The sequence below is a fragment of the Oncorhynchus mykiss genome, chromosome 26 (genome assembly GCF_013265735.2).
Source record: "Oncorhynchus mykiss isolate Arlee chromosome 26, USDA_OmykA_1.1, whole genome shotgun sequence".
NCBI classification, from domain to species: domain Eukaryota; kingdom Metazoa; phylum Chordata; class Actinopteri; order Salmoniformes; family Salmonidae; genus Oncorhynchus; species Oncorhynchus mykiss.
The window spans coordinates 4,657,398-4,684,279 of record NC_048590.1 but is presented as its reverse complement, the minus strand read 5'-3'; the positions used below and the strand labels follow the sequence as shown (position 1 = coordinate 4,684,279).

Here is a 26,882-nt window from a genome sequence, read left to right as displayed (position 1 = left end):
TAAAAACCAAATGTTTTTACCCTTTAGTGTATTTATACTTTCAACAGGACGAATCACTGGGGGGACGTCTTTAAGGTCTCACTGGGGGGGACGTCTTTAAGGTCTCACTGGGGGGACGTCTTTAAGGTCTCACTGGGGGGGACGTCTTTAAGGTCTCACTGGGGGGACGTCTTTAAGGTCTCACTGGGGGGACGTCTTTAAGGTCTCACTGGGGGGGACGTCTTTAAGGTCTCACTGGGGGGGACGTCTTTAAGGTCTCACTGGGGGGGACGTCTTTAAGGTCTCACTGGGGGGGACGTCTTTAAGGTCTCACTGGGGGGACGTCTTTAAGGTCTCACTGGGGGGGACGTCTTTCAGGTCTCACTGGGGGGGACGTCTTTAAGGTCTCACTGGGGGGACGTCTTTAAGGTCTCACTGGGGGGACGTCTTTAAGGTCTCACTCGGGGGGACGTCTTTAAGGTCTCACTGGGGGGACGTCTTTAAGGTCTCACTGGGGGGACGTCTTTAAGGTCTCACTGGGGGGGACGTCTTTAAGGTCTCACTGGGGGGGACGTCTTTAAGGTCTCACTGGGGGGACGTCTTTAAGGTCTCACTGGGGGGGACGTCTTTAAGGTCTCACTGGGGGGGACGTCTTTAAGGTCTCACTGGAGGGACGTCTTTAAGGTCTCACTGGAGGGACGTCTTTAAGGTCTCAGTAGTGTGATTCTCTACATTTCAACAGGACTAATCACTGGGGGGGACGTCTTTAAGGTCTCACTGGAGGGACGTCTTTAAGGTCTCACTGGAGGGACGTCTTTAAGGTCTCAGTAGTGTGATTCTCTACATTTCAACAGGACTAATCACTGGGGGGGACGTCTTTAAGGTCTCACTGGAGGGACGTCTTTAAGGTCTCACTGGAGGAACGTCTTTAAGGTCTCAGTAGTGTGATTCTCTACATTTCAACAGGACTAATCACTGGGGGGGACGTCTTTAAGGTCTCACTGGAGGGACGTCTTTAAAGTCTCAGTAGTGTGATTCTCTACATTTCAACAGGACTAATCACTGGGGGGACGTCTTTAAGGTCTCACTGGAGGGACGTCTTTAAGGTCTCACTGGAGGGACGTCTTTAAGGTCTCAGTAGTGTGATTCTCTACATTTCAACAGGACTAATCACTGGGGGGGACGTCTTTAAGGTCTCACTGGGGGGACGTCTTTAAGGTCTCACTGGGGGGACGTCTTTAAGGTCTCACTGGGGGGACAACTTTAAGGTCTCACTGGGGGGACGTCTTTAAGGTCTCAGTAGGGTGATTCTCTACATTTCAACAGGACTAATCACTGGGGGGGACGTCTTTAAGGTCTCACTGGGGGGACGTCTTTAAGGTCTCACTGGGGGGACGTCTTTAAGGTCTCACTGGGGGGACGTCTTTAAGGTCTCACTGGGGGGACGTCTTTAAGGTCTCACTGGGGGGACAACTTTAAGGTCTCACTGGGGGGACGTCTTTAAGGTCTCAGTAGGGTGATTCTCTACATTTCAACAGGACTAATCACTGGGGGGGACGTCTTTAAGGTCTCACTGGGGGGACGTCTTTAAGGTCTCACTGGGGGGACGTCTTTAAGGTCTCACTGGGGGGACGTCTTTAAGGTCTCACTGGGGGGGACGTCTTTAAGGTCTCACTGGAGGGACGTCTTTAAGGTCTCACTGGAGGGACGTCTTTAAGGTCTCAGTAGTGTGATTCTCTACATTTCAACAGGACTAATCACTGGGGGGGACGTCTTTAAGGTCTCACTGGGGGGACAACTTTAAGGTCTCACTGGGGGGACGTCTTTAAGGTCTCACTGGGGGGAGGTCTTTAAGGTCTCACTGGGGGGACGTCTTTAAGGTGTCAGTAGGGTGATTCTCTACATTTCAACAGGACTAATCACTGGGGGGGACGTCTTTAAGGTCTCACTGGGGGGACAACTTTAAGGTCTCACTGGGGGGACGTCTTTAAGGTCTCACTGGGGGGACGTCTTTAAGGTCTCACTGGGGGGACGTCTTTAAGGTCTCACTGGAGGGACGTCTTTAAGGTCTCACTGGGGGGACGTCTTTAAGGTCTCACTGGGGGGACGTCTTTAAGGTCTCACTGGGGGGACGTCTTTAAGGTCTCACTGGGGGGACGTCTTTAAGGTCTCACTGGGGGGACAACTTTAAGGTCTCACTGGGGGGACGTCTTTAAGGTCTCAGTAGGGTGATTCTCTACATTTCAACAGGACTAATCACTGGGGGGGACGTCTTTAAGGTCTCACTGGGGGGACAACTTTAAGGTCTCACTGGGGGGACGTCTTTAAGGTCTCAGTAGGGTGATTCTCTACATTTCAACAGGACTAATCACTGGGGGGGACGTCTTTAAGGTCTCACTGGGGGGACAACTTTAAGGTCTCACTGGGGGGACGTCTTTAAGGTCTCACTGGGGGGACAACTTTAAGGTCTCACTGGGGGGGACGTCTTTAAGGTCTCACTGGGGGGACAACTTTAAGGTCTCACTGGGGGGACGTCTTTAAGGTCTCAGTAGGGTGATTCTCTACATTTCAACAGGACTAATCACTGGGGGACGTCTTTAAGGTCTCAGTAGGGTGATTCTCTACATTTCAACAGGACTAATCACTGGGGGGACGTCTTTAAGGTCTCAGTAGGGTGATTCTCTACATTTCAGACTACCGTCATAGACAGTACAGTGTGAAAACTGCTTCTCCAATAGAAATCCCCCATCACACAACTTTGTTTTGTTTGGTGGTGGTATAAGGGAGATAAAAAGACAGAGATCCAAACTAAATAGAGAGAGATGTCAGCATGTCTGCAGAACGTTTTTGGTTTGTTAGTGTTTAAAATGCACAGTATTTTAAAACATTTTGAGGAGAAACCTGTATTTTTTGGGGGACGTGTGACTCCACTTTGAAGTGATGATTTTAGCAGACGGAACCAGTGACATCTACAGTATAAATCTTAACAAGAAAATAATGTGTGGTTGATTTTTATTTCTGCTTTATTGTCAGATTCCCAGAGCAGATATTTATTTTGTCCTCTGTCAGCCTCCTTCATTCTCTTCCAAAAATAATTATTATCTTTCATGTCATTGTAGTTGTGAATATTCCTAGTGTCTCATTGTGTTTATGTCATGTACTGTCATGTTGTCTTGTCTCTGTCCTTTCCCTTCACCCTGTCTCCCTCTGCTGGTCGTGTTAGGTTACCTTTTCTCCCCCGCTTTCCCCCAGCTGTCCCTTGTCTCCTCTAACTACCCATTCACCCCGTTCCCCACCTGTTCCCTTTTTTCCCTCTGATTAGGTCCCAATATCTCTCTCTGTTTCTGCTCCTGTCCTTGTCGGATTCTTGTTTGTTTGTGTCATTCATGCCTGAACCAGACTGTCGTCATGTTTGCTGTAACCTTGTCCTGTCCTGTCGGAATCTGCCGGTCCATCTGAGCCTACCTATGTTTGGTAATTAAAGAAGCTCTGTTTAAGTTGATTCGCTTTTGGGTCCTCATTCACGCACCGTAACAGAAGAATCCGACCAAGAATGGACCCAGCGACTTCGGATCCTCTCCACTCAGCCGTCGAGATCCAGGGAGCGATGCTAGGCAGACACAAGCAGGAATTGTCTGCTGCTCGACATGCCGTTGAGACCCTGGCCACCCAAGTCTCCAACCTCACAGAACAGGTTCACCATCTCCGCCTCGATCCACCGGCCACTTCCAGGGCTTTCGAATCTCCGGAGCCCAGAATCAATAACCCGCCGTGTTACTCTGGGGAGCCCACTGAATGCCGCTCGTTCCTCACCCAGTGTGATATTGTGTTTTCTCTCCAGCCCAACACTTACTCCAGGAGCACTGCTCGTGTCGCCTACGTCATATCTCTCCTTATTGGACGGGCTCGTGAGTGGGGCACGGCAATCTGGGAGGCAAGGGCTGAGTGTACTAACCAGTATCAAGACTTTAAGGAGGAGATGATACGGGTTTTTGATCGATCTGTTTTTGGGGAGGAGGCTTCCAGGGCCCTGTCTTCCCTATGTCAAGGCAATCGATCCATAACAGACTACTCTATTGAGTTTCGCACTCTTGCTGTCTCCAGTGGCTGGAACGAGCCGGCCTTGCTCGCTCGTCTTCTGGAGGGTTTCCGCGCAGAGGTAAAGGATGAGATTCTCTCCCGGGAGGTTCCTTCCAGCGTGGATTCCTTGATTGAACTCGCTATTCGCATTGAGCGACGGGTTGATCTTCGTCACCGAGCTCGTGGAAAGGAGCTCGCGCTCTCCGTCGCCTCCCTCTCCGCATCACTACCATCTTCCTCTGCCGGCTCGGGTGCTGAGCCCATGCAGCTGGGAGGTATCCGCATCTCGACTGAGGAGAGGGAACGGAGAATCACCAACCGCCTCTGTCTCTATTGCGGTTCCGCTGGTCATTTTGTCACTTCATGTCCAGTAAAAGGCCAGAGCTCGTCAGTAAGCGGAGGGCTACTGGTGAGCGCTACTACTCCTGTCTCTCCTTCAAGATCCTGCACTACCTTGTCGGTCCATCTACGCTGGACCGGTTCGTCAGCTTCCTGCAGTGCCTTAATAGACTCTGGGGCGGAGGGCTGTTTTATGGACGAGACCTGGGCTCGGGAACATGACATTCCTCTCAGACAGTTAAAGGAGCCCACGGCCTTGTTCGCCCTGGATGGTAGTCCTCTCCCCAGGATTCAGCGTGAGACGCTACCTTTAACCCTCACTGTTTCTGGTAATCATAGTGAAACCATTTCTTTTTTAATTTTTCGTTCACCTTTTACACCTGTTGTTTTGGGCCATCCCTGGCTAGTTTGTCATAATCCTTCCATTAATTGGTCTAGTAATTCTATCCTCTCCTGGAACGTCTCTTGTCATGTGAAATGTTTAATGTCTGCTATCCCTCCTGTTTCCTCTGTCTCTTCTTCACAGGAGGAGCCTGGTGATTTGACAGGGGTGCCGGAGGAATATCACGATCTGCGCACGGTGTTCAGTCGGTCCAGGGCCACCTCTCTTCCTCCACACCGGTCGTATGATTGTAGTATTGATCTCTTTCCGGGAACCACCCCCCCCCCCGGGGTAGACTATACTCTCTGTCGGCTCCCGAACGTAAGGCTCTCGAAGATTATTTGTCTGTAGCTCTTGACGCCGGTACCATAGTCCCCTCCTCCTCTCCCGCCGGAGCGGGGTTTTTTTTTGTCAAGAAGAAGGACGGGTCTCTGCGCCCCTGCATAGATTATCGAGGGCTGAATGACATAACAGTGAAGAATCGTTATCCGCTTCCTCTTATGTCTTCAGCCTTCGAGATCCTGCAGGGAGCCAGGTTTTTCACTAAGTTGGACCTTCGTAACGCTTACCATCTCGTGCGCATCAGGGAGGGGGACGAGTGGAAGACGGCGTTTAACACTCCGTTAGGGCACTTTGAATACCGGGTTCTTCCTTTCGGCCTCGCTAACGCTCCAGCTGTCTTTCAGGCATTAGTCAATGATGTCCTGAGAGACATGCTGAACATCTTTGTTTTCGTTTACCTTGACGATATCCTGATTTTTTCACCGTCACTCCAGATTCATGTTCAGCACGTTCGACGTGTCCTCCAGCGCCTTTTAGAGAATTGTCTTTTTGTGAAGGCTGAGAAGTGCACTTTTCATGCCTCCTCCGTCACATTTCTCGGTTCTGTTATTTCCGCTGAAGGCATTAAGATGGATCCCGCTAAGGTCCAAGCTGTCATTGATTGGCCCGTCCCTAAGTCACGCGTCGAGCTGCAGCGCTTTCTCGGCTTCGCGAACTTCTATCGTCGTTTCATCCGTAATTTCGGTCAGGTGGCAGCTCCTCTCACAGCCCTTACTTCTGTCAAGACGTGCTTTAAGTGGTCCGTTTCCGCCCAGGGAGCTTTTGATCTCCTCAAGAATCGTTTTACATCCGCTCCTATCCTTGTTACACCTGACGTCTCTAGACAGTTCGTTGTCGAGGTTGACGCGTCAGAGGTGGGAGTGGGAGCCATCCTTTCTCAGCGCTCCCTCTCTGACGACAAGGTCCACCCATGCGCGTATTTTTCTCATCGCCTGTCGCCGTCGGAACGTAACTATGATGTGGGTAACCGCGAACTGCTCGCCATCCGGTTAGCCCTAGGCGAATGGCGACAGTGGTTGGAGGGGGCGACCGTTCCTTTTGTCGTTTGGACTGACCATAGGAACCTTGAGTACATCCGTTCTGCCAAACGACTTAATGCGCGTCAGGCGCGTTGGGCGCTGTTTTTCGCTCGTTTCGAGTTCGTGATTTCTTATCGTCCGGGCTCTAAGAACACCAAGCCTGATGCTTTGTCTCGTCTCTTCAGTTCTTCAGTAGCCTCCACTGACCCCGAGGGGATTCTCCCTGAGGGGCGTGTTGTCGGGTTGACTGTCTGGGGAATTGAGAGGCAGGTAAAGCAAGCACTCACTCAAACTCCGTCGCCGCGCGCTTGTCCTAGGAACCTTCTTTTCGTTCCCGTTCCTACTCGTCTGGCCGTTCTTCAGTGGGCTCACTCTGCCAAGTTAGCCGGCCACCCTGGCGTTCGGGGTACGCTTGCTTCCATTCGCCAGCGTTTCTGGTGGCCCACCCGGGAGCATGACACGCGTCGTTTCGTGGCTGCTTGTTCGGTCTGCGCGCAGACTAAGTCCGGTAACTCTCCTCCTGCCGGCCGTCTCAGGCCGCTTCCTATTCCCTCTCGACCGTGGTCTCACATCGCCTTAGATTTTGTCACCGGACTGCCTTCGTCAGCGGGGAAGACTGTTATTCTTACGGTTGTCGATAGGTTCTCTAAGGCGGCTCATTTCATTCCCCTTGCTAAGCTTCCTTCTGCTAAAGAGACGGCACAAATCATCATCGAGAATGTTTTCAGAATTCATGGCCTTCCGTCAGACGTCGTTTCGGACAGAGGTCCGCAATTCACGTCTCAATTTTGGAGGGAGTTTTGCCGTTTGATTGGGGCTTCCGTCAGTCTCTCTTCCGGCTTTCACCCCCAGTCTAACGGTCAAGCAGAACGGGCCAATCAGACTATTGGTCGCATCTTACGCAGTCTTTCTTTTCGCAACCCTGCGTCTTGGTCAGAACAGCTCCCCTGGGCAGAATACGCCCACAACTCGCTTCCTTCGTCTGCGACCGGGCTATCTCCTTTTCAGAGTAGCCTCGGGTACCAGCCTCCGTTGTTCTCATCTCAGTTCGCCGAGTCCAGCGTCCCCTCCGCTCAGGCTTTTGTCCAACGTTGCGAGCGCACCTGGAAGAGGGTCAGGTCTGCACTTTGCCGTTATAGGGCGCAGACTGTGAGAGCTGCTAATAAGCGTAGAACTAAGAGCCCTAGATATTGTCGCGGTCAGAGAGTTTGGCTCTCCACTCAGAACCTTCCCCTTAAGACGGCTTCTCGCAAGTTGACCCCGCGGTTCATTGGTCCATTCCGTATCTCTCAGGTCATTAATCCTGTCGCAGTGCAACTTCTTCTTCCGCGATATCTTCGTCGCGTCCACCCGGTCTTCCATGTCTCCTGTGTTAAGCCCGTTCTTCGCGCCCCCGCTCGTCTTCCCCCCCCCCCCCCCATCCTTGTCGAGGGCGCACCTATCTACAGGGTCCGTAAAATCTTGGACATGCGTCCTCGGGGCCGTGGTCATCAGTACCTAGTTGACTGGGAGGGGTACGGTCCTGAGGAGAGGAGTTGGGTTCCCTCTCGGGACGTGCTGGACCGTGCGCTGATTGATGATTTCCTCCGTTGCCGCCAGGTTTCCTCCTCGAGTGCGCCAGGAGGCGCTCGGTGAGTGGGGGGGTACTGTCATGTACTGTCATGTTGTCTTGTCTCTGTCCTTTCCCTTCACCCTGTCTCCCTCTGCTGGTCGTGTTAGGTTACCTTTTCTCCCCCGCTTTCCCCCAGCTGTCCCTTGTCTCCTCTAACTACCCATTCACCCCGTTCCCCACCTGTTCCCTTTTTTCCCTCTGATTAGGTCCCAATATCTCTCTCTGTTTCTGCTCCTGTCCTTGTCGGATTCTTGTTTGTTTGTGTCATTCATGCCTGAACCAGACTGTCGTCATGTTTGCTGTAACCTTGTCCTGTCCTGTCGGAATCTGCCGGTCCATCTGAGCCTACCTATGTTTGGTAATTAAAGAAGCTCTGTTTAAGTTGATTCGCTTTTGGGTCCTCATTCACGCACCGTAACAGTTTAGGTGAGAGAAATGATGTCATTGTAGTTGTGACAGAAGTGATGTAACTCTAGTGCTGATTGGAGGAAGAATGTCTTGGATCAGGACAGACATGGAGGGCTTGTGCCCAGTATGTTAACTATCACTCACTCACTCACTCACTCACTCACTCACTCACTCACTCACTCACACACACACACACACACACACACACACACACACACACACACTAGAAAACACTATAATTAAACAATAGCATCTGCTTTCAATCTTGTTTATTTTAGATAATTAATTAAGTCATATGATTAAAATAATTTGAGAACTACACAACTACAGCAATGATAATTTTTTTAAAGTTACAACTCAACAATGATTTTAAATCAATAAGATAACATTATATATGTCAGACTTGACTTCCTTCATCTGGTCTTTTCCAGACTTTTCTCCTGTGACTTGATGTCTTCCTCTCAGCAGCCGTAGAGTCTGTTGATCCTCAGGATGTCCGTGGTGGACAACCCCAGTCTCTGGCCGATGGGCACGTTGGGGTTGGGGATGGGGGTGATGGTGTCCATCCCGTTGACAGAGAAGGCTGTTTTTCCATAGTGCATGACAGAGCTGTAGTCATAGGGAGTGTTCAGGTTGTTGGTGTTTGATCTATCAAAGTTGTAGGCATTGTTAGAGTCGATGTTACTCCAGTTGATCGTGACGTACTGGTCACGGTCGCTCCTGGTTTGTTCGTGCTGGAAACCCAGAGCGTGGAGAGTCTCGTGCTGAATGATGCCGAAGTAAACACACCCGTTCATTTGGAGAGAGACCGTCTGTTGGCCTCCCACTCTCCCAAGAGAGGACCAGCACCCGTCTCTGGGCTCGTAGCTGATGAAGTCAACCTGATTCTGCCGATGCACGAAGCGAATGCAGGTCTTGGAAGGGAAGGCCCGGAGGGCGTTTTCAATGCCCTGCTTGTCAGAGGAACTGAAGCTACTGCTCACTGTGTAGGGCACTTCAACCAATCCGTTGGAGCCTTTTTTCCAGAAGCACCCTGCACTGTAAAATAACACTCAGCTGGTTAGTCAATTATATTTAAAAATTACAATTATTTTGACCTAAAAAAATATATTTGTTATCTTTACTTCAATATAATTAGTCCTTTACTCTACTTCACTCGATTAACCAACCTGAAATGTAAATATGTAAATATATCAACATAAGATGCACGTAAAAACAACTCCAAGGAAAATTTCCCCCCAATTTACTAACTTTAAGTTCTAGCAACAACTTTGACACCTGGCTCTGTTTTTAGAGGATTGTGGGTAATTCCACATTCTTTGACTTTATAATGCTACTTTCAATGTTTGTATGCATGTTTGAACGAAGCAAAGTATATTTTGTGATAATGTAACTTCATGATACACTAAAAGTGAAGTATATTATACATAAAAATACCTTGTGTTGGAAATACTAAATAAGCTGATGCAGATAGTTTTAAAAGTAGAATTCGCACAATATTGTTTTCAGTGTGTGTTGGTTGTACCTATAGCAAATCATGGCGTTTCTGGTTGTTGGTGCCACCATGTCCCCCTCCAACAGGAACTGACTGGAGCCGTTATTAGTGGTCAGAATTCTCTCAGTGATGTCTACAGCCTCAGGGTTGTCTGTTAGGATCTCTGGTCCACTTCCATCCTCCATGAGAGGGTTGGCCTGAGAGAGGCCCAGCAGCAGCAGCAGCAGCAAGGTGAGAGAGGGGCTTTGCTCCATCTTCAGTTGTGTGGAGAGGAGAGACTCTGGATGGCTCCTTGGATCTGACAGTGGAGATACTCTAGATGGCTTCTTGGTCCTGGAGATGCTTTGGAGAGTCTTGATGTGTGATTCTGTCTGGTCAGTCCTGGGCTTTTTATACAGTCCTCCTCAGGTGTGTCTGCTGGAGGATTCTGGGTTGGGGTCCATGTTGTTAGTCCTAAATAAACCTCTGAAGGGAGGGCTCCTACCACCACACCTACAGTTTCAACATGGTTTTAATCCATACAGGTCCGTTTACACCTGGCCATGCCTACTCAACAAATAGGTCACACACTAATGTAATGACAGTTGACTCTACTACAATGATGTGCTGAGGAACGTCTCAGATTGAGCAGGCCGCTGGTTAAATATTGTCACATTTGCCATGTCCTGTTTGACAAATGCTATAGAACAGGGAAACAAGTTGTTCAGACAAACTCATCGTTTTAATATTTGTCTGGGAATATGAATCAAATGTATTGGAAGAATTATGTTTGTTATAGATTGTGGTAGTGTAAGGCTCCGGGTGTCGTGGGTGTGGAGTCAAATGCAGGAGACAGAGAGTTCAATGCTGTGTGTCTTTTAATAGCACCAACGCACCACAGGGTGCTCACAAAAGTTACGTTCCCAAACACAGGGAATCAAAATGTACAATGGAAAAAATCACGACCGGGCACTAACACGTACCTCTACAACAGAGCCGAAGGTTACACTGAAATAATCCCGCACAACAACCAGGCGGGCCGGCTGTCTAATAAAGACAAACTAATTATACATAAACAGGTGCTACCACTAAACATACAAGGAGGGGGAGGAAAAACAATCAGTGGCAGCTAATAGGCCGGTGACGACGACCGCCGAGCGCCACCCGCCCGGGAAGGGGAAACACCCTCGGTCGGACTCGTGACAGTATTCCCCCCCCCCCCCCCCCCCCCCCGACGCGCGGATCCCGCAGTGCGCCGATTACGGCCTCGAGGTCGCCCCGGAGGACGAGGTGCAGGGCGATCCGGATGGAGGCGATGAAAATCCCTCAACATGGATGGATCCAAGATGTCCCCCACCGGTACCCAGCACCTCTCCTCCGGACCGTACCCCTCCCAGTCCACGAGGTACTGCAGGCCCCTCACCCGGCGTCTTGAGTCCAGAATGGCCCGGATCGTGTACGCCGGGGACCCCTCGATGTCCAGAGGGGGGGGAGGGACCTCCGGCACCTCACTGTCCTGCAGGGGACCAGCTACCACCGGCCTGAGGAGAGACACATGAAACGAGGGGTTATCACGATAATAGGAAGGGAGTTGTAATCGATAACACACCTCGTTTATTCTCCTCGGGACTTTAAAGGGCCCTACACACTGCGGACCCAGCTTCCGGCAGGGCAAGCGGAGAGGTAGGTTTCGGGTCGAGAGCCAGACCCTGTCCCCCGGTACAAACACGGGGGCCTCACTGCGGTGGCGGTCAGCACTCCCCTTCTGCCGTCCACTCGCTTGTCGTAGAGATTCCTGGACGGCGCTCCAGGTCTCCTTGGAGCGCTGCACCCATTCCTCCACCGCAGGAGCCTCGGTCTGGCTCGGATGCCATGGTGCCAGGATCGGCTGGTACCCCAACACACACTGAAAAGGGGACACGTTAGTAGAGGAGTGGCGTAGGGAGTTCTGAGCCATTTCAGCCCAGGGAATGTATCGTGCCCACTCCCCTGGTCGATCCTGGCAATACGACCGCAGAAACCTACCCACCTCCTGGTTCACTCTCTCCACCTGCCCATTACTCTCGGGGTGATAACCGGAGGTCAGGCTGACAGAGACCCCCAAGCGTTCCATGAACGCTCTCCATACCCAAGACGTGAATTGGGGGCCCCGATCAGAAACGATGTCCTCCGGCACCCCGGAGTGCCGAAAGACATGGGTGAATAACGCCTCCGCAGTCTGTAGGGCTGTAGGGATACCGGGCAACGGGAGGAGACGGCAGGACTTAGAGAACCGATCCACAATCACTAGAACCGTGGTGTTCCCCTGAGACGGCGGAAGATCGGTCAGGAAATCTATGGACAGATGTGACCATGGCCGCTGTGGAACGGGGAGGGGTTGTAGCTTCCCTCTAGGAAGGTGCCTAGGAGCCTTACTCTGAGCGCACACTGAACAGGAGGAGACATAACCCTTAACGTCCTTAGCCAACGTAGGCCACCAATACCTCCCCTGAAGGCTCCCCACTGTCCTCGTCACCCCAGGATGACCCGAGGAGGGTAGGACGTGAGCCCACCGAATCAGTTTGCCCCGAACACCAAGCGGCACGTACCTTCGCCCCGCTGGACACTGAGGAGGCGCGGGTTCAGCCCGTAACGCCCGCTCAATGTCCGAGTCCACCTCCCATACCACTGGGGCTATCAGCTTTGAGGCGGGAAGGATGGGAGTAGGTTCGGTGGACCCATCCTCCGGGTCGTAAAGGCGGGACAGTGCGTCAGCCTTTACTTTCTGGGAGCCCGGTCTATAAGACAAAGTAAACCGGAACCGGGTGAAGAATATGGCCCACCTTGCCTGACGTGGGTTAAGTCTCCTAGCTGCCCGAATATACTCCAGATTCTGGTGTTCGTTCCAGATGAGAAAGGGGTGTTTAGCCCCTCAAGCCAGTGTCTCCACACCTTCAGAGCTCTAACCACCGCTAGCAACTCCCGGTCCCCCACATCATAGTCACGCTCCGCTGGGCTGAGCTTCCTTGAGAAGAAAGCGCAGGGGCGGAGTTTTGGTGGCGTACCCGAGCGCTGTGATAGCACGGCACCCACCCCAGCCTCGGACGCGAGAGAGGGGTCCGGATGCGCCAACACGGGCGCATCAGTGAACAGCGCCTTCAACTTGTTGAATGCTCCGTCCGCCTCTGCTGACCACTGCAACCACGCCGGGCCCCCCTTCAGCAGTGAGGTTATGGGAGCCGCTATCTGGCCAAAACCCCGGATAAACCTCCGGTAGTAGTTGGCAAAACCCAAAAACCGCTGCACCTCCTTCACCGTGGTCGGAGTCGGCCAATTACGCACGGCCCTAATGCGGTCCCCCTCCATCACTAACCCCGAGGTGGAAATGCGATATCCCAGAAAAGAGACGGCTCGTTTAGAGAACACGCATTTCTCAGCCTTGACGTATAGGTCATGCTCCAGCAGTCTACCAAGCACCTTGCGCACCAGAGACACATGCGCGGTGTGAGTGGCCGAGTAGATCAGAATGTCATCGATATAAACAACCACTCCCTGCCCGCACAGGTCCCTGAGAATCTCCTACCACCACACCTACAGTTTCAACTTGGTTTTAATCCATACAGGTCCATTTACACCTGGCCATGCCTACTCAACAAATAGGTCACCATCCAAAGTGGAATTAATAACTTCACCATGATCAAAGGGAAATTCAATGTCTGCTTTTTTTGTATTGTTTACCCATCTACCAATAGATCAAATCAAATGTTATTGGTCACAAACACGCGTTTAGCAGATGTCATTGTGGGTTTAGCGAAATGCTTGTGCTTCCTCTGACGAGTGCATTAATATCTAACAAGATATCTAACAATTACACAACATATTCACCAATACACACGTCTAGTAAAGGAATGGAATCAAGAATATAAAAATATATGGACGAGCAATGTCAGATTGGTATAGAATAAGATACAGTAGGATAGTGTAGGATACAGTATATACATAGGAGATGGGTAATGCAAGATATTTTGACGTTATTAAAGTGACTCGTGATCCATTTATTAAAGTGGCCAGGGATTTCAAGTCTATGTATATAGGGCAGCAGCCTTTAATGTGCTAGTGATGGCTATTTAACAGTCTGATGGCCTTGAGATAGAAGCTGTTTTTCAGTCTCTCGGTCCCAGCTTTGATGTACCTGTACTGACTTCACCTTCTGGATGATAGAGGAGTAAACAGGCAGTGACTCGGGTGGTTGTTGTCCTGGAGGGCAGGTAATTTCCCCCCATGATGCTTAAGGCAGACTGCGTCACCCTCTGGAGAGCCCTGCAGGTGCAGGTGGTGCAGTTGCCGAAATAGGCGGTGATACAGCCCGACAGAATGCTCTCGATTGTGCATCTGTAAAAGTTTGTGAGGGTTTTAGGTGACAAGTCAAATTTCTTTAGCCTCCTGAGGTTGAAGAGTTGATGTTACACCTTCCTTACCACGCCATCTGTGTGAGTCACCCATCTCAGTTTGTCAGTGAGGTGTATGCCGAGGAACTTGAAGCTTTCCACCTTGTCCACTGCGGTCCCGTCGATGTGAATAGGGGGCTGCTCTCTCTGCTGTTTCCTGAAGTCCACGATCATCTCCTTTGTTTTGTTGACTTTGAATAAGAGTTTATTTTCCTGGCACCACACTCCCAGGGCCCTCTCCTCCTCACTGCAGGCTGTCTCATCATTGTTGGTAATCAAGCCTACTACTGTTGTGTCATCTGCGAACTTGATGATTGAGTTGGAGGTCATGGGTGAGCATGGAGTACAGGAGGGGACTGAGCACGCACCCTTGTGGGGCCCCAGTGTTGATGATCAGCAAAGTGAAGGTGTTGTTTCCTACCTTCATCACCTGGGGGAGGCCCGTCAGGAATTCCAGGACCCAATTGCACAGGACTGGGGTTCAGTCCCAGGGCCTCAAGCTTAATGATCAACTTGGAGGGTACTATGGTGTTGAATGCTGAGCTATAGTCAATGACCAGCATTCTTACATATGTATTCCTCTTGTCTATATGGGTTAGGGCAGTGTGCAGTGTGATGGTGGTTGCATCGTCTGTGGATCTATTGGGGCGGTAAGCAAATTGAAGTGGGTCTAGGGTGACAGGCAGGGTAGAGGTGATTTGATCCTTGACTAGTCTCCCAAAGCACTTCGTGATGACAGAAGTGAGTGTTACGGGGCGATAGTCATTTAGTTCTGTTACCTTTGCTTTCTTGGGTACAGGAACAATGGTGGCCATCTTGAAGCATGTGGGGACAGCAGACTGGGATAGGGAGAGATTTAATATGTCCGTAAACACACCAGCCAGCTGGTCTGCACATGCTCTGATGACGCGGCTGGGGATGCCGTCTGGGTCGGCAGCCTTGCGAGGGTTAACAGGTGCATCAAGCACATTGATGGCTACAGCAACTGTTTGCCAGCAGTTATCTTGGCCAAAGGCTTCACAACCAAGTTTTAGTTCCTCATTTTGTCCTGGCCATTTGTTTGTATTTTCTAAATGAAGTTGTTTCAAAAAACTCAATTTTGTTCTGCATTGGTGAAAATCTAATAACAACGTGTGGAGACCAAAAGTTGTTTTCAATTTCAACTTATTTGAGAAGAAATAGGGAATTATTTAATAAAAGTGCAACTGTAGGTCTTAACAAATCCAGTTTCTTCTATTCCACAAGGTGATAAACTGATGTGTTTTGAATGACGCAATTAATGAGTCTTTTCCAGTAAGTAATCACAGGCCCACTATTAGGATAGCTGTGAAGCTTTTGCATCGGCAGGACAGAACGGAAGCATCTCCTAAACTCAAGGGTGGGTGGGGGGGGGTGTCTCTTTGCTAACAACAGCTGGTGCGCAATCTCTAATATTAAGGAAGTCTGGATGAGAGTTTTCATCTATATTTTTCATGGCTGTCTATTTACCACCAAAAGCAGATGCTGGTACTCAACGAGATATATAGGGCCAAAGGCCAAGAAGAAAATGCTCATCCAGAGGCAGCACTCCTAGTGGCCGGTGATTTTTTTTAATACAGGAAAACCGAAATCCTTTAAACCTGATTTCTACCAGCATGTCCTAATTTCTACCAGCTTGTCACCTGTGCAACGAGAGGGGGGGGGCGGACGGACTCTAGATCACCTCTACTCAACACACAGAGATGTATACAAAACTCTCTCTCGCCCTCCATTTGGTAAATCTGACTATAACACTATCCTCTTGATTCCTGCTTACAAGCAAGAACTCAAACAGGAAGTACCAGTGACACGCTCAATTCAGAAGTGGTCCGATGAAGCGGTTGCTAAGCGACAGGACTGTTTCTCTAGCACAGACTGGAATATGTTGCGGGATTCATCCAATGTTTTTGTGGAGTTCACCACATCAGTCACCGGCTTCATTGACCTCTCTAGGGTAGGGGGCAGCATTCGGAATTTTGGATGAAAAGCATGCCCAAATTAAACAGCCTGCTACTCGGGCCCAGAAGATATGATATGCATATAACTGGTAGATTTGGATAGAAAACACTCTAAAGTTTCCAAAACTGTTACAATAGTGTCTGTGAGTATAACAGAACTGATTTATCAGGCGAAGACAAATCCATTCAGGAAGTAGTTTTTTTTTGTGGTCTTGTAGTTTTCTATTCAATGCCATTACTCCATCCATTGACTTAGGACTCCGTTTGCAGTTCCTATGCCTTCCGCTAGATGTCAACAGTCTTTAGAAATCGTTTCAGGCTTGTATTCTTATAAATGAGGGAGTAAGACCAGTCTGAACAAGAGGGCCCTAAGGTGACGCAGCGTTTTTTCAGGCGCATGTGCATTTCTTGTTTACCTTTTATATTGACGTTATTGTCCGGTTGAAATATTAGAGATCATTTAGGCTAAAAACAACCTGAGGATTGAATATAGACATCGTTTGACATGTTTCTATGAACTTTACGGATACAATTTGGATTTTTTTGTCTGATTGTTTTGACTGAGTTTGAGCCTGTGGATTACTGAAGAAAACACGCTAACAAAACTGAGGTTTTTGGATATAAAGAGACATCATTGAACAAAAGGAACATTTATTGAGTAAATTAATGTCTTCTGATTGCCACCATATGAAGATCATCAAAGCTAAGGGATTCATTTTATCTCTATTTCTGAGTTTTGTAACGCTTCTGCTTGGCTGGTTACTGTTTGTAATATTTTGTCAACTGGGCTATGTTCTGGGCTAGGTATGTTCTGGGCTAGGTATGCTTTCGCCGAAAAGCATTTTATAAATATGACACTGTGGTTGGTTTAACAAGAAGTTCATCTTTAAACCTATGTAAAACATGTTTTGTTTTCTGAATTTTTATAATGAGCATTTCTGTAATTGAATTTGGCGCTCTGCAACCTCACTGGATGTTGGTCAGATGGCCAGATGTCCCACATACCCTAGAGAGGTTAATAAGTGCATCGACAACGTCATCTCCAGTGACCCGTGCGTACATTTCCAAACCAGAAGCCATTGATTACAGACAACATCCGCACTGAGCTAAATGCTAGAGCTTTCTAGGACCGGGACACTAGTTTTTATTGACAAGCTGAATGTACCGAGCTGTCTGTTTTTAAAATACTAGCACACATCTCGGACAACAATGCGTACCCCACAAGACATGCCCCAGAGGTCTCTTCACAGTCCCCAAGTCCAGAAAAGATTATGGGAGGCGCACAGTACTACATAGAGCCATGACTACATGGAACTCTATTCCACATCAGGTAACTAATTCAAGCAGTAGAATCAGATTTAAAAAAGCAGGTAAAAATACACCTCATGGAACAACAGGGACTGTGAAGACACACACAGCAAGCTACAGAGACATGCATTCACATACATTGTGATATTGTTGTATGGTGGTTTTGAACATTTTGCTTTGTGTAGAGATGTTATATGATGTACTGTTTTATCTTTAGTTCATTCAGTACAAACATAGTTCACTGTTTTAATCTGTTGTTTTATATGTGACACTTCAGTCGGTTGTAGTAATGCTGTAAAGGTGGTTGCTAGCCGCCATATAAAGTCCAAAGGAGAAGAAGTCTGAAGGAAGGAGGAGAGATGACGAGAAACTCATTTCCTTTACCATTTTTTCTGTGAATTTATTGTCGGAGTAGAGGACCTTGTGCTTTATCCCATGAGCTAGCAACAGCAATCTAGCTAACTAAATTGCCATAAATGTTCAATGCTTTTTGACCTGTCCCCAAATTAATATAGTTGTTCCTCCTGATTGCGTCTGGTGTGGGTGAACAAAATCAACTTGTGAGTGAATACAGGGCTTCCAAACTATTAAGGATTACAAAGGGGAACCCAGCCACGAGCTGCCCAGTGACACAAGCCTACCAGATGTGCTAAATGCATGCTACGCTTGCTCTGAGTCGAACAACACTGAACCATGCGTGAGAACACCAGCTGTTCTGGATGACTTTGTGTTCATGCTTTCCGTAGCCGATGTGATCTTTTTAAACAGTTGAAAGTTCACAAGCCCGTAGGGTCAGACGGATTACCAGGACGTGTTCTCCGAGCATGCGCTGACAAGTGTATTCACTGATATTTTCAGCCTCTCCCTGACCCAGTCTGTAAGACCTACATTTTTCAAGCAGACCACCATAGTCCCTGTGCACAAGAACACCATGGTAACCTATTTAAATTATCATCGCCCCGTAGCACTCACATCTGTAGCTATGAAATTATTTGAAAGTCTGGGCATGACACCCATTAACACAATCATCCCAGAAACCCTAGACCCAGTCCAATTTGCATTCCGCCCCAACAGATCCACAGATGATGCAATCTCTATTGCACTCCACACTGCCCTTTCCCACCTGGACAAAAGGAACACCTACGTAAGAATGTTGTTCATTGACTACAGCTCAGCGTTCAACACCATAGTGCCCTCCGAGATCCAAGATAAATAGAGAGAGATGGTAGTCAGCATGTCTGCAGAAGGTTTTGGTTTGTTAGTCTTCAATGCACAGCATTTTAAAAAGTTTTGAGGAGGAACCTGTATTTTTTGGGGGACGTGTGACTCCACATTGAAGTGCTGATTTTGTCAGACCAAACCAGTTACATCTACAGTATAAATCTTAACAAAAAAAATACAGTGTGGTTGATTTTTATTTCTGCTTTGTCAGATACCCAGAGCAGATATTTATTTTGTCCTCTGTCAGCCTCCTTCATTCTCTTCCAAAAATAATTATTATCTTTCATGTCATTGTAGTTGTGAATATTCCTAGTGTCTTATTGTGTTTAGGTGAGATAAATGATGTCATTGTAGTTGTGACAGAAGTGATGTAATTCTAGTGCTGATTGGAGGAAGAATGTCTTGGATCAGGACAGACATGGATGGAGGACTTGTGCCCAGTCTGTTAACTATCACTCACTCACTCACTCACTCACTCACTCACTCACTCACTCACTCACTCACTCACTCACTCACTCACTCACTCACACACACATTGCACACACTATAAAACACTGGAATTACACAATAGCATCTGCTTTCAATCTTGTTTATTTTAGATAATTAATTAAGTCATATGATTAAAATAATTTGAGAACTACACAACTACAGCAATGATCATTTTTTAAAAGTTACAACTCAACAATGATTTTAAATCAATAAGATTACATTATATATGTCAGACTTGACTTCCTTCATCTGGTCTTTTCCAGACTTTTCTCCTGTGACTTGATGTCTTCCTCTCAGCAGCCGTAGAGTCTGTTGATCCTCAGGATGTCCGTGGTGGACAACCCCTGTCTCTGGCCGATGGGCACGTTGGGGTTGGGGATGGGGGTGATGGTGTCCATCCCGTTGACAGAGAAGGCTGTTTTTCCATAGTGCATGACAGAGCTGTAGTCATAGGGAGTGTTCAGGTTGTTGGTGTTTGATCTATCAAAGTTGTAGGCATTGTTAGAGTCGATGTTACTCCAGTTGATCGTGACGTACTGGTCACGGTCGCTCCTGGTTTGTTCGTGCTGGAAACCCAGAGCGTGGAGAGTCTCGTGCTGAATGATGCCGAAGTAAACACACCCGTCCATTTGGAGAGAGACCGTCTGTTGGCCTCCCACTCTCCCAAGAGGGGACCAGCACCCGTCTCTGGGCTCGTAGCTGATGAAGTCAACCTGATTCTGCCAAGGCACGAAGCGAATGCAGGTCTTGGAAGTGAAGGCCCGGAGGGCGTTTTCAATGCCCTGCTTGTCAGAGGAACTGAAGCTACTGCTCACTGTGTAGGGCACTTCAACCAGTCCGTTGGAGCCTTTTTTCCAGAAGCACCCTGCACTGTAAAATAACACTCAGCTGGTTAGTCAATTATATTTAAAAATACAATTATTTTGACCTAAAAAATATATTTGTTATCTTTACTTCAATATAATTAGTCCTTTACTCTACTTCACTCGTTTAACCAACCTGAAATTTAAAATATGTAAACATATCAACATAAGATGCACGTAAAAACAACTCCAAGGGAAAATTTCCCTCAACTTACTAACTTTAAGTTCTAGCAACAACTTTGACACCTGTCGCTGTTTTTAGAGGATTGTGGGTAATTCCACATTCTTTTGACTTTATAATGCTACTTTCTACACAATGTTTGTATGCAGGTTTGAACGAAGCAAAGTATATTTTGTGATCATGCAACTTTATGAAACACTAAACGTGATGTATATTCAACAGAAAAATACCTTGTGTTGGAAATACTAAATAAGCTGATGCAGATAGTTTTAAAAGTAGAATTCGCACAATATTGTTTTCAGTGTGTGTTGGTTGTACCTATAGCAAATCATGGCGTTTCTGGTTGTTGGTGCCACCATGTCCCCCTCCAACAGGAACTGACTGGAGCCGTTATTAGTGGTCAGAATTCTCTCAGTGATGTCTACAGCCTCAGGGTCGTCTGTTAGGATCTCTGGTCCACTTCCATCCTCCATGAGAGGGTTGGCCTGAGAGAGGCCCAGCAGCAGCACCAGCAGCAGGGTGAGAGAGGGGCTTTGCTCCATCTTCAGTTGTGTGGAGAGGAGAGACTCTGGATGGCTCCTTGGATCTGACAGTGGAGATACTCTAGATGGCTTCTTGGTTCCTGGAGATGCTTTGGAGAGTCTTGATGTGTGATTCTGTCTGGTCAGTCCTGGGCTTTTTATACAGTCCTCCTCAGGTGTCTGCTGGAGGATTCTGGGTTGGGGTCCATGTTGTTAGTCCTAAATAAACCTCTGAAGGGAGGGCTCCACCACCACACCTACAGGTTCAACAAGGTTTTAATCCATACGGGTCCATTTACACCTGGCCATGCCTACTCAACAAATAGGTCACACACTAATGTAATGACAGTTGACAATGATGTGCTGAGGAACGTGTCAGATTGAGCAGGCCGCTGGTTAAATATTGTCACATTTGCCATGTCCTGTTTGACAAATGCTATAGAACAGGGAAACAAGTTGTTCAGACAAACTCATCGTTTTAATATTTGTCTGGAAATATGAATCAAATGTATTGGAAGAATTATGTTTGTTATAGATTGTGGTAGTTGTGCCTGTATAGCTTAGGCCTGTTTGTTATAGATTGTGGTAGTTGTGCCTTGTATAGCTTAGGCGTGTTTGTTATAGATTGTGGTAGTTGTGCCTGTATAGCCTAGAGGCGTGTTTGTTATAGATTGTGGTAGTTGTGCCTGTATAGCCTAGAGGCGTGTTTGTTATAGATTGTGGTAGTTGTGCCTGTATAGCCTAGAGGCGTGTTTGTTATAGATTGTGGTAGTTGTGCCTGTATAGCCTAGAGGCGTGTTTGTTATAGATTGTGGTAGTTGTGCCTGTATAGCCTAGAGGCTATATTCCAAAGTGGAATTAATAACTTCACCATGATCAAAGGGAGATTCAGTGTCTGCTTTTTTGTATTGTTTACCCATCAGATCAAATAGATCAAATCAAATGTTATTGGTCACAAACACGCGTTTAGCAGATGTCATTGTGGGTTTAGCGAAATGCTTGTGCTTCCTCTGACGAGTGCATTAATATCTAACAAGATATCTAACAATTACACAACATATTCACCAATACACACATCTAGTAAAGGAATGGAATCAAGAATATAAAAATATATGGAAGAGCAATGTCAGATTGGTATAGAATAAGATACAGTAGGATAGTGTAGGATACAGTATATACATAGGAGATGGGTAATGCAAGATATGTAGACGTTATTAAAGTGACTGGTGTTCCATTTGTTAAAGTGGCCAGTGATTTCAAGGCTGTGTATATAGGGCAGCAGCCTCTAATGTGCTAGTGATGGCTATTTAACAGTCTGATGGCCTTGAGATAGAAGCTGTTTTTCAGTCTCTCGGTCCCAGCTTTGATGTACCTGTACTGACCTTACCTTCTGGATGATAGAGGGGTGAACAGGCAGTGACTCGGGTGGTTGTTGTCCTGGAGGGCAGGTAATTTCCCCCCGTGATGCTTAAGGCAGACCGCGTCACCCTCTGGAGAGCCCTGCAGGTGCAGGTGGTGCAGTTGCCGTACCAGGCGGGGTTACAGCCCGACAGAATGCTCTCGATTGTGCATCTGTAAAAGTTTGTGAGGGTTTTAGGTGACAAGTCAAATTTCTTTAGCCTCCTGAGGTTGAAGAGGTGATGTTACGCCTTCCTTACCACGCTATCTGTGTGAGTGACCCATCTCAGTTAGTCAGTGATGTGTATGCCGAGGAACTTGAAGCTTTCCACCTTGTCCACTGCGGTCCCGTCAATGTGAATAGGGTGCTGCTCTCTCTGCTCTTTCCTGAAGTCCACGATCATTTCCTTTGTTTTGTTGACTTTGAATAAGAGGTTATTTTCCTGGCACCACACTCCCAGAGCCCTCTCCTCCTCCCTGCAGGCTGTCTCATCATTGTTGGTAATCAAGCCTACTACTGTTGTGTCATCTGCGAACTTGATGATTGAGTTGGAGGTCATGGGTGAGCATGGAGTACAGGAGGGGACTGAGCACGCACCCTTGTGGGGCCCCAGTGTTGATGATCAGCGAAGTGAAGGTGTTGTTTCCTACCTTCATCACCTGGGGGATACCCGTCAGGAATTCCAGGACCCAATTGCACAGGACTGGGGTTCAGTCCCAGGGCCTCAAGCTTAATGATCAACTTGGAGGGTACTATGGTGTTGAATGCTGAGCTATATTCAATGACCAGCATTCTTACATATGTATTCCTCTTGTCTATATGGGTTAGGGCAGTGTGATGGTGGTTGCATCGTCTGTGGATCTATTGGGGCGGTAAGCAAATTGAAGTGGGTCTAGGGTGACAGGCAGGGTAGATGTGATTTGATCCTTGACTAGTCTCCCAAAGCACTTCGTGATGACAGAAGTGAGTGTTGTGATAGTCATTTAGTTCTGTTACCTTTGCTTTCTTGGGTACAGGAACAATGGTGGCCATCTTGAAGCATGTGGGGACAGCAGACTGGGACAGGGAGAGATTGAATATGTCCGTAAACACACCAGCCAGCTGGTCTGCACATGCTCTGATGACGCGGCTAGGGATGCCGTCGGCAGCCTTGCGAGGGTTAACAGGTGCATCAAGCACATTGATGGCTACAGCAACTGTTTATATGCAGTTATCTTGGCCAAAGGCTTCACAACCAAGTTTTAGTTCCTCATTTTGTCCTGGCCATTTGTTTGTATTTTCTAAATGAAGTTGTTTCAAAAAACTAAATTTTGTTCTGCATTGGTGAAAATCTAATAACAACGTGTGGAGACCAAAAGTTGTTTTCAATTTCAACTTATTTGAGAAGAAATAGGGAATTATTTAATAAAAGTGCAACTGTAGGTCTTAACAAATCCAGTTTCTTCTATTCCACAAGGTGATAAACTGATGTGTTTTGAATGACGCAATGAATGAGTCTTTTCCAGTAAGTAATCACAGGCCCACTATTAGGATAGCTGTGAAGCTTTTGCATTGGCAGGACAGAACGGAAGCATCTCCTAAACTCAAGGGTAGGGGGGTGTGTCTCTTTGCTAACAAAAGCTGGTGCGCAATCTCTAATATTAAGGAAGTCTGGGCGTTCTGCTCACCCGAGTTAGAATACCTCATGATAAGCTGTAGACCATACTATGGTGAGAGTTTTCATCTATATTTTTCATGGCTGTCTGTTTACCACCAAGAGCAGATGCTGGTACTCAACGAGATATATAGGGCCATAAGCCAAGAAGAAAATGCTCATCCAGAGGCAGCACTCCTAGTGGCCGGTGATTTTTTAATGCAGGAAAACCGAAATCCTTTAAACCTGATTTCTACCAGCATCTCCTAATTTCTACCAGCATGTCCTAATTTCTACCAGCATGTCACCTGTGCAACGAGGGGGGGGGGGACTCTAGATCACCTCTACTCAACACACAGAGATGTATACAAAACTCTCTCTCGCCCTCCGTTTGGTAAATCTGACCATAACTCTATCCTCTTGATTCCTGCTTACAAGCAAGAACTCCAACAGGAAGTACCAGTGACACGCTCAATTCAGAAGTGGTCCGATGAAGCGGTTGCTAAGCGACAGGACTGTTTCTCTAGCACAGACTGGAATATGTTGCGGGATTCATCCGATGTTTTTGTGGAGTTCACCACATCAGTCACCGGCTTCATTAATGAGTGCACCGACAACGTCATCTCCAGTGACCCGTGCGTACATTTCCAAACCAGAAGCATTGATTACAGACAACATCCGCACTGAGCTAAAAGCTGCCGCTTTCTAGGACCGGGACACTAGTTTTTATTGACAAGCTGAATGTCCCGAGCTGTCTGTTTTTAAAATACTAGCACACATCTCGGACAACAATGCGTACCCCACAAGACATGCCCCAGAGGTCTCTTCACAGTCCCCAAGTCCAGAAAAGATTATGGGAGGTGCACAGTACTACATAGAGCCATGACTACATGGAACTCTATTCCACATCAGGTAACTAATGCAAGCAGTAGAATCAGATTTAAAAAGCAGGTAAAAATACACCTTATGGAACAACAGGGACTGTGAAGAGACACACAGCAAGGTACAGAGACATGCATTCACATACATTGTGATATTGTTGTATGGTGGTTTTGAACATTTTGCTTTGTGTAGAGATGTTATATGATGTATTGTTTTATCTTTAGTTCATTCAGTACAAACATAGTTCACTGTTTTAATCTGTTGTTTTATATGTGACACTTCAGTCGGTTGTAGTAATGCTGTAAAGGTGGTGCTAACCGCCATATAAAGTCCAAAGGAGAAGAAGTCTGAAGGAAGGAGGAGAGATGACGAGAAACTCATTTCCTTTACCGTTTTTTCTGTGAATTTATTGTCGGAGTAGAGGACCTTGTACTTTATCCCATGAGCTAGCAACAGCAATCTAGCTAACTAAATTGCCATAAATGTTCAATGCTTTTTGACCTGTCCCCAAATTAATATAATTGTTCCTCCTGATTGCGTCTGGTGTGGGTGAACAAAATCAACTTGCGAGCGAATACAGGGCTTCCAAACTATTAAGGATTACAAAGGGGAACCCAGCCACGAGCTGCCCAGTGACACAAGCCTACCAGATGTGCTAAATGCATGCTACGCTTGCTCTGAGTCTAACAACACTGAACCATGCGTGAGAACACCAGCTGTTCTGGATGACTTTGTGTTCATGCTTTCGTAGCCGATGTGATCTTTTTAAACAGTTGAAAGTTCACAAGCCCGTAGGGTCAGACGGATTACCAGGACGTGTTCTCCGAGCATGCGCTGACAATTGTATTCACTGACATTTTCAACCTCTCCCTGACCCAGTCTGTAAGACCTACATTTTTCAAGCAGACCACCATAGTCCCTGTGCACAAGAACAACATGGTAACCTATTTTAATTATTATCGCCCCGTAGCACTCACATCTGTAGCTATGAAGTTATTTGAAAGTCTGGGCATGACACCCATTAACACAATCATCCCAGAAACCCTAGACCCAGTCCAATTTGCTTTCCGCCCCAACAGATCCACAGATGATGCAATCTCTATTGCACTCCACACTGCCCTTTCCCACCTGGACAGAAGGAACACCTACGTAAGAATGTTGTTCATTGACTACAGCTCAGCGTTCAACACCATAGTGCCCTCCAAGATCCAAGATAAATAGAGAGAGATGGTAGTCAGCATGTCTGCAGAAGGTTTTGGTTTGTTAGTCTTCAATGCACAGCATTTTAAAAAGTTTTGAGGAGGAACCTGTATTTTTTGGGGGACGTGTGACTCCACATTGAAGTGATGATTTTGTCAGACCAAACCAGTTACATCTACAGTATAAATCTTAACAAAAAAAATACAGTGTGGTTGATTTTTATTTCTGCTTTGTTGTCAGATTCCCAGTGCAGATATTTATTTTGTCCTCTGTCAGCCTCCTTCATTCTCTTCCAAAAATAATAATTATCTTTCATGTCATTGTATTTGTGAATATTCCTAGTGTCTCATTGTGTTTAGGTGAGAGAAATGATGTCATTGTAGTTGTGACCGAAGTGATGTAACTCTAGTGCTGATTGGAGGAAGAATGTCTTGGATCAGGACAGACATGGAGGACTTGTGCCCAGTCTGTTAACTATCACTCACTCACTCACTCACTCACTCACTCACTCACTCACTCACTCACTCACTCACTCACTCACTCACTCACTCACTCACTCACTCACACACACATTGCACACACTATAAAACACTGGAATTACACAATAGCATCTGCTTTCAATCTTGTTTATTTTAGATAATTAATTAAGTCATATGATTACCCTACACAACTACAGCAATGATCATTTTTTTAAAGTTACAACTCAACAATGATTTTAAATCAATAAGATTACATTATATATGTCAGACTTGACTTCCTTCATCTGGTCTTTTCCAGACTTTTCTCCTGTGACTTGATGTCTTCCTCTCAGCAGTCGTAGAGTCTGTTGATCCTCAGGATGTCCGTGGTGGACAACCCCTGTCTCTGGCCGATGGGCACGTTGGGGTTGGGGATGGGGGTGATGGTGTCCATCCCGTTGACAGAGAAGGCTGTTTTTCCATAGTGCATGACAGAGCTGTAGTCATAGGGAGTGTTCAGGTTGTTGGTGTTTGATCTATCAAAGTTGTAGGCATTGTTAGAGTCGATGTTACTCCAGTTGATCGTGACGTACTGGTCACGGTCGCTCCTGGTTTGTTCGTGCTGGAAACCCAGAGCGTGGAGAGTCTCGTGCTGAATGATGCCGAAGTAAACACACCCGTCCATTTGG

The 26,882-nt window shown here is 47.2% G+C and overlaps 4 protein-coding genes across 5 annotated transcripts in view; 1 reads left to right on the top strand and 3 right to left on the bottom strand.

Moving 5' to 3' along the window:
- Positions 1-26,882, top strand: part of LOC118944435 (nuclear receptor ROR-alpha A-like) — a 260,652-nt gene that overhangs the window by 16,205 nt on the left and 217,565 nt on the right. The gene's annotated exons all lie outside the window — the stretch shown is intronic.
- Positions 8,414-10,042, bottom strand: LOC110516712 (high choriolytic enzyme 1-like). The gene is made up of 2 exons (XM_021595071.2): positions 9,687-10,042; positions 8,414-9,199 (listed from the first exon to the last, which is right to left on the bottom strand). Exons 1-2 carry the CDS (start codon positions 9,908-9,910, stop codon positions 8,623-8,625), a joined length of 801 nt encoding a protein of 266 aa, XP_021450746.2. The 5' UTR covers positions 9,911-10,042; the 3' UTR covers positions 8,414-8,622.
- Positions 19,350-20,752, bottom strand: rbhce1 (hatching enzyme 1). The gene is given in 2 exon segments (NM_001172409.1): positions 19,350-19,926; positions 20,419-20,752. Coding segments are annotated over 2 exon segments (801 nt in total). The 5' UTR covers positions 20,643-20,752.
- Positions 26,346-26,882, bottom strand: part of LOC118936259 (high choriolytic enzyme 1-like) — a 1,627-nt gene continuing 1,090 nt past the window's right edge. The window contains exon 2 of the mRNA XM_036963686.1: positions 26,346-26,882. This exon is cut by the window's right edge and continues 237 nt beyond it. Coding sequence (XP_036819581.1) covers positions 26,543-26,882 — 340 coding nt within the window. The 3' untranslated portion in view covers positions 26,346-26,542.

What these genes read in the sequence shown, in the direction of transcription:
- LOC110516712 (XM_021595071.2), bottom strand. Translation starts at nt 9,910, where the DNA reads ATGGAGCAAAGCCCCTCTCTCACCTTGCTGCTGCTGCTGCTGCTGGGC. An exon ending in AACGCCATGATTTGCTATAG is followed by an intron (nt 9,200 to 9,686) that starts GTACAACCAACA and finishes GTTATTTTACAG; the next exon opens with TGCAGGGTGCTTCTGGAAAA.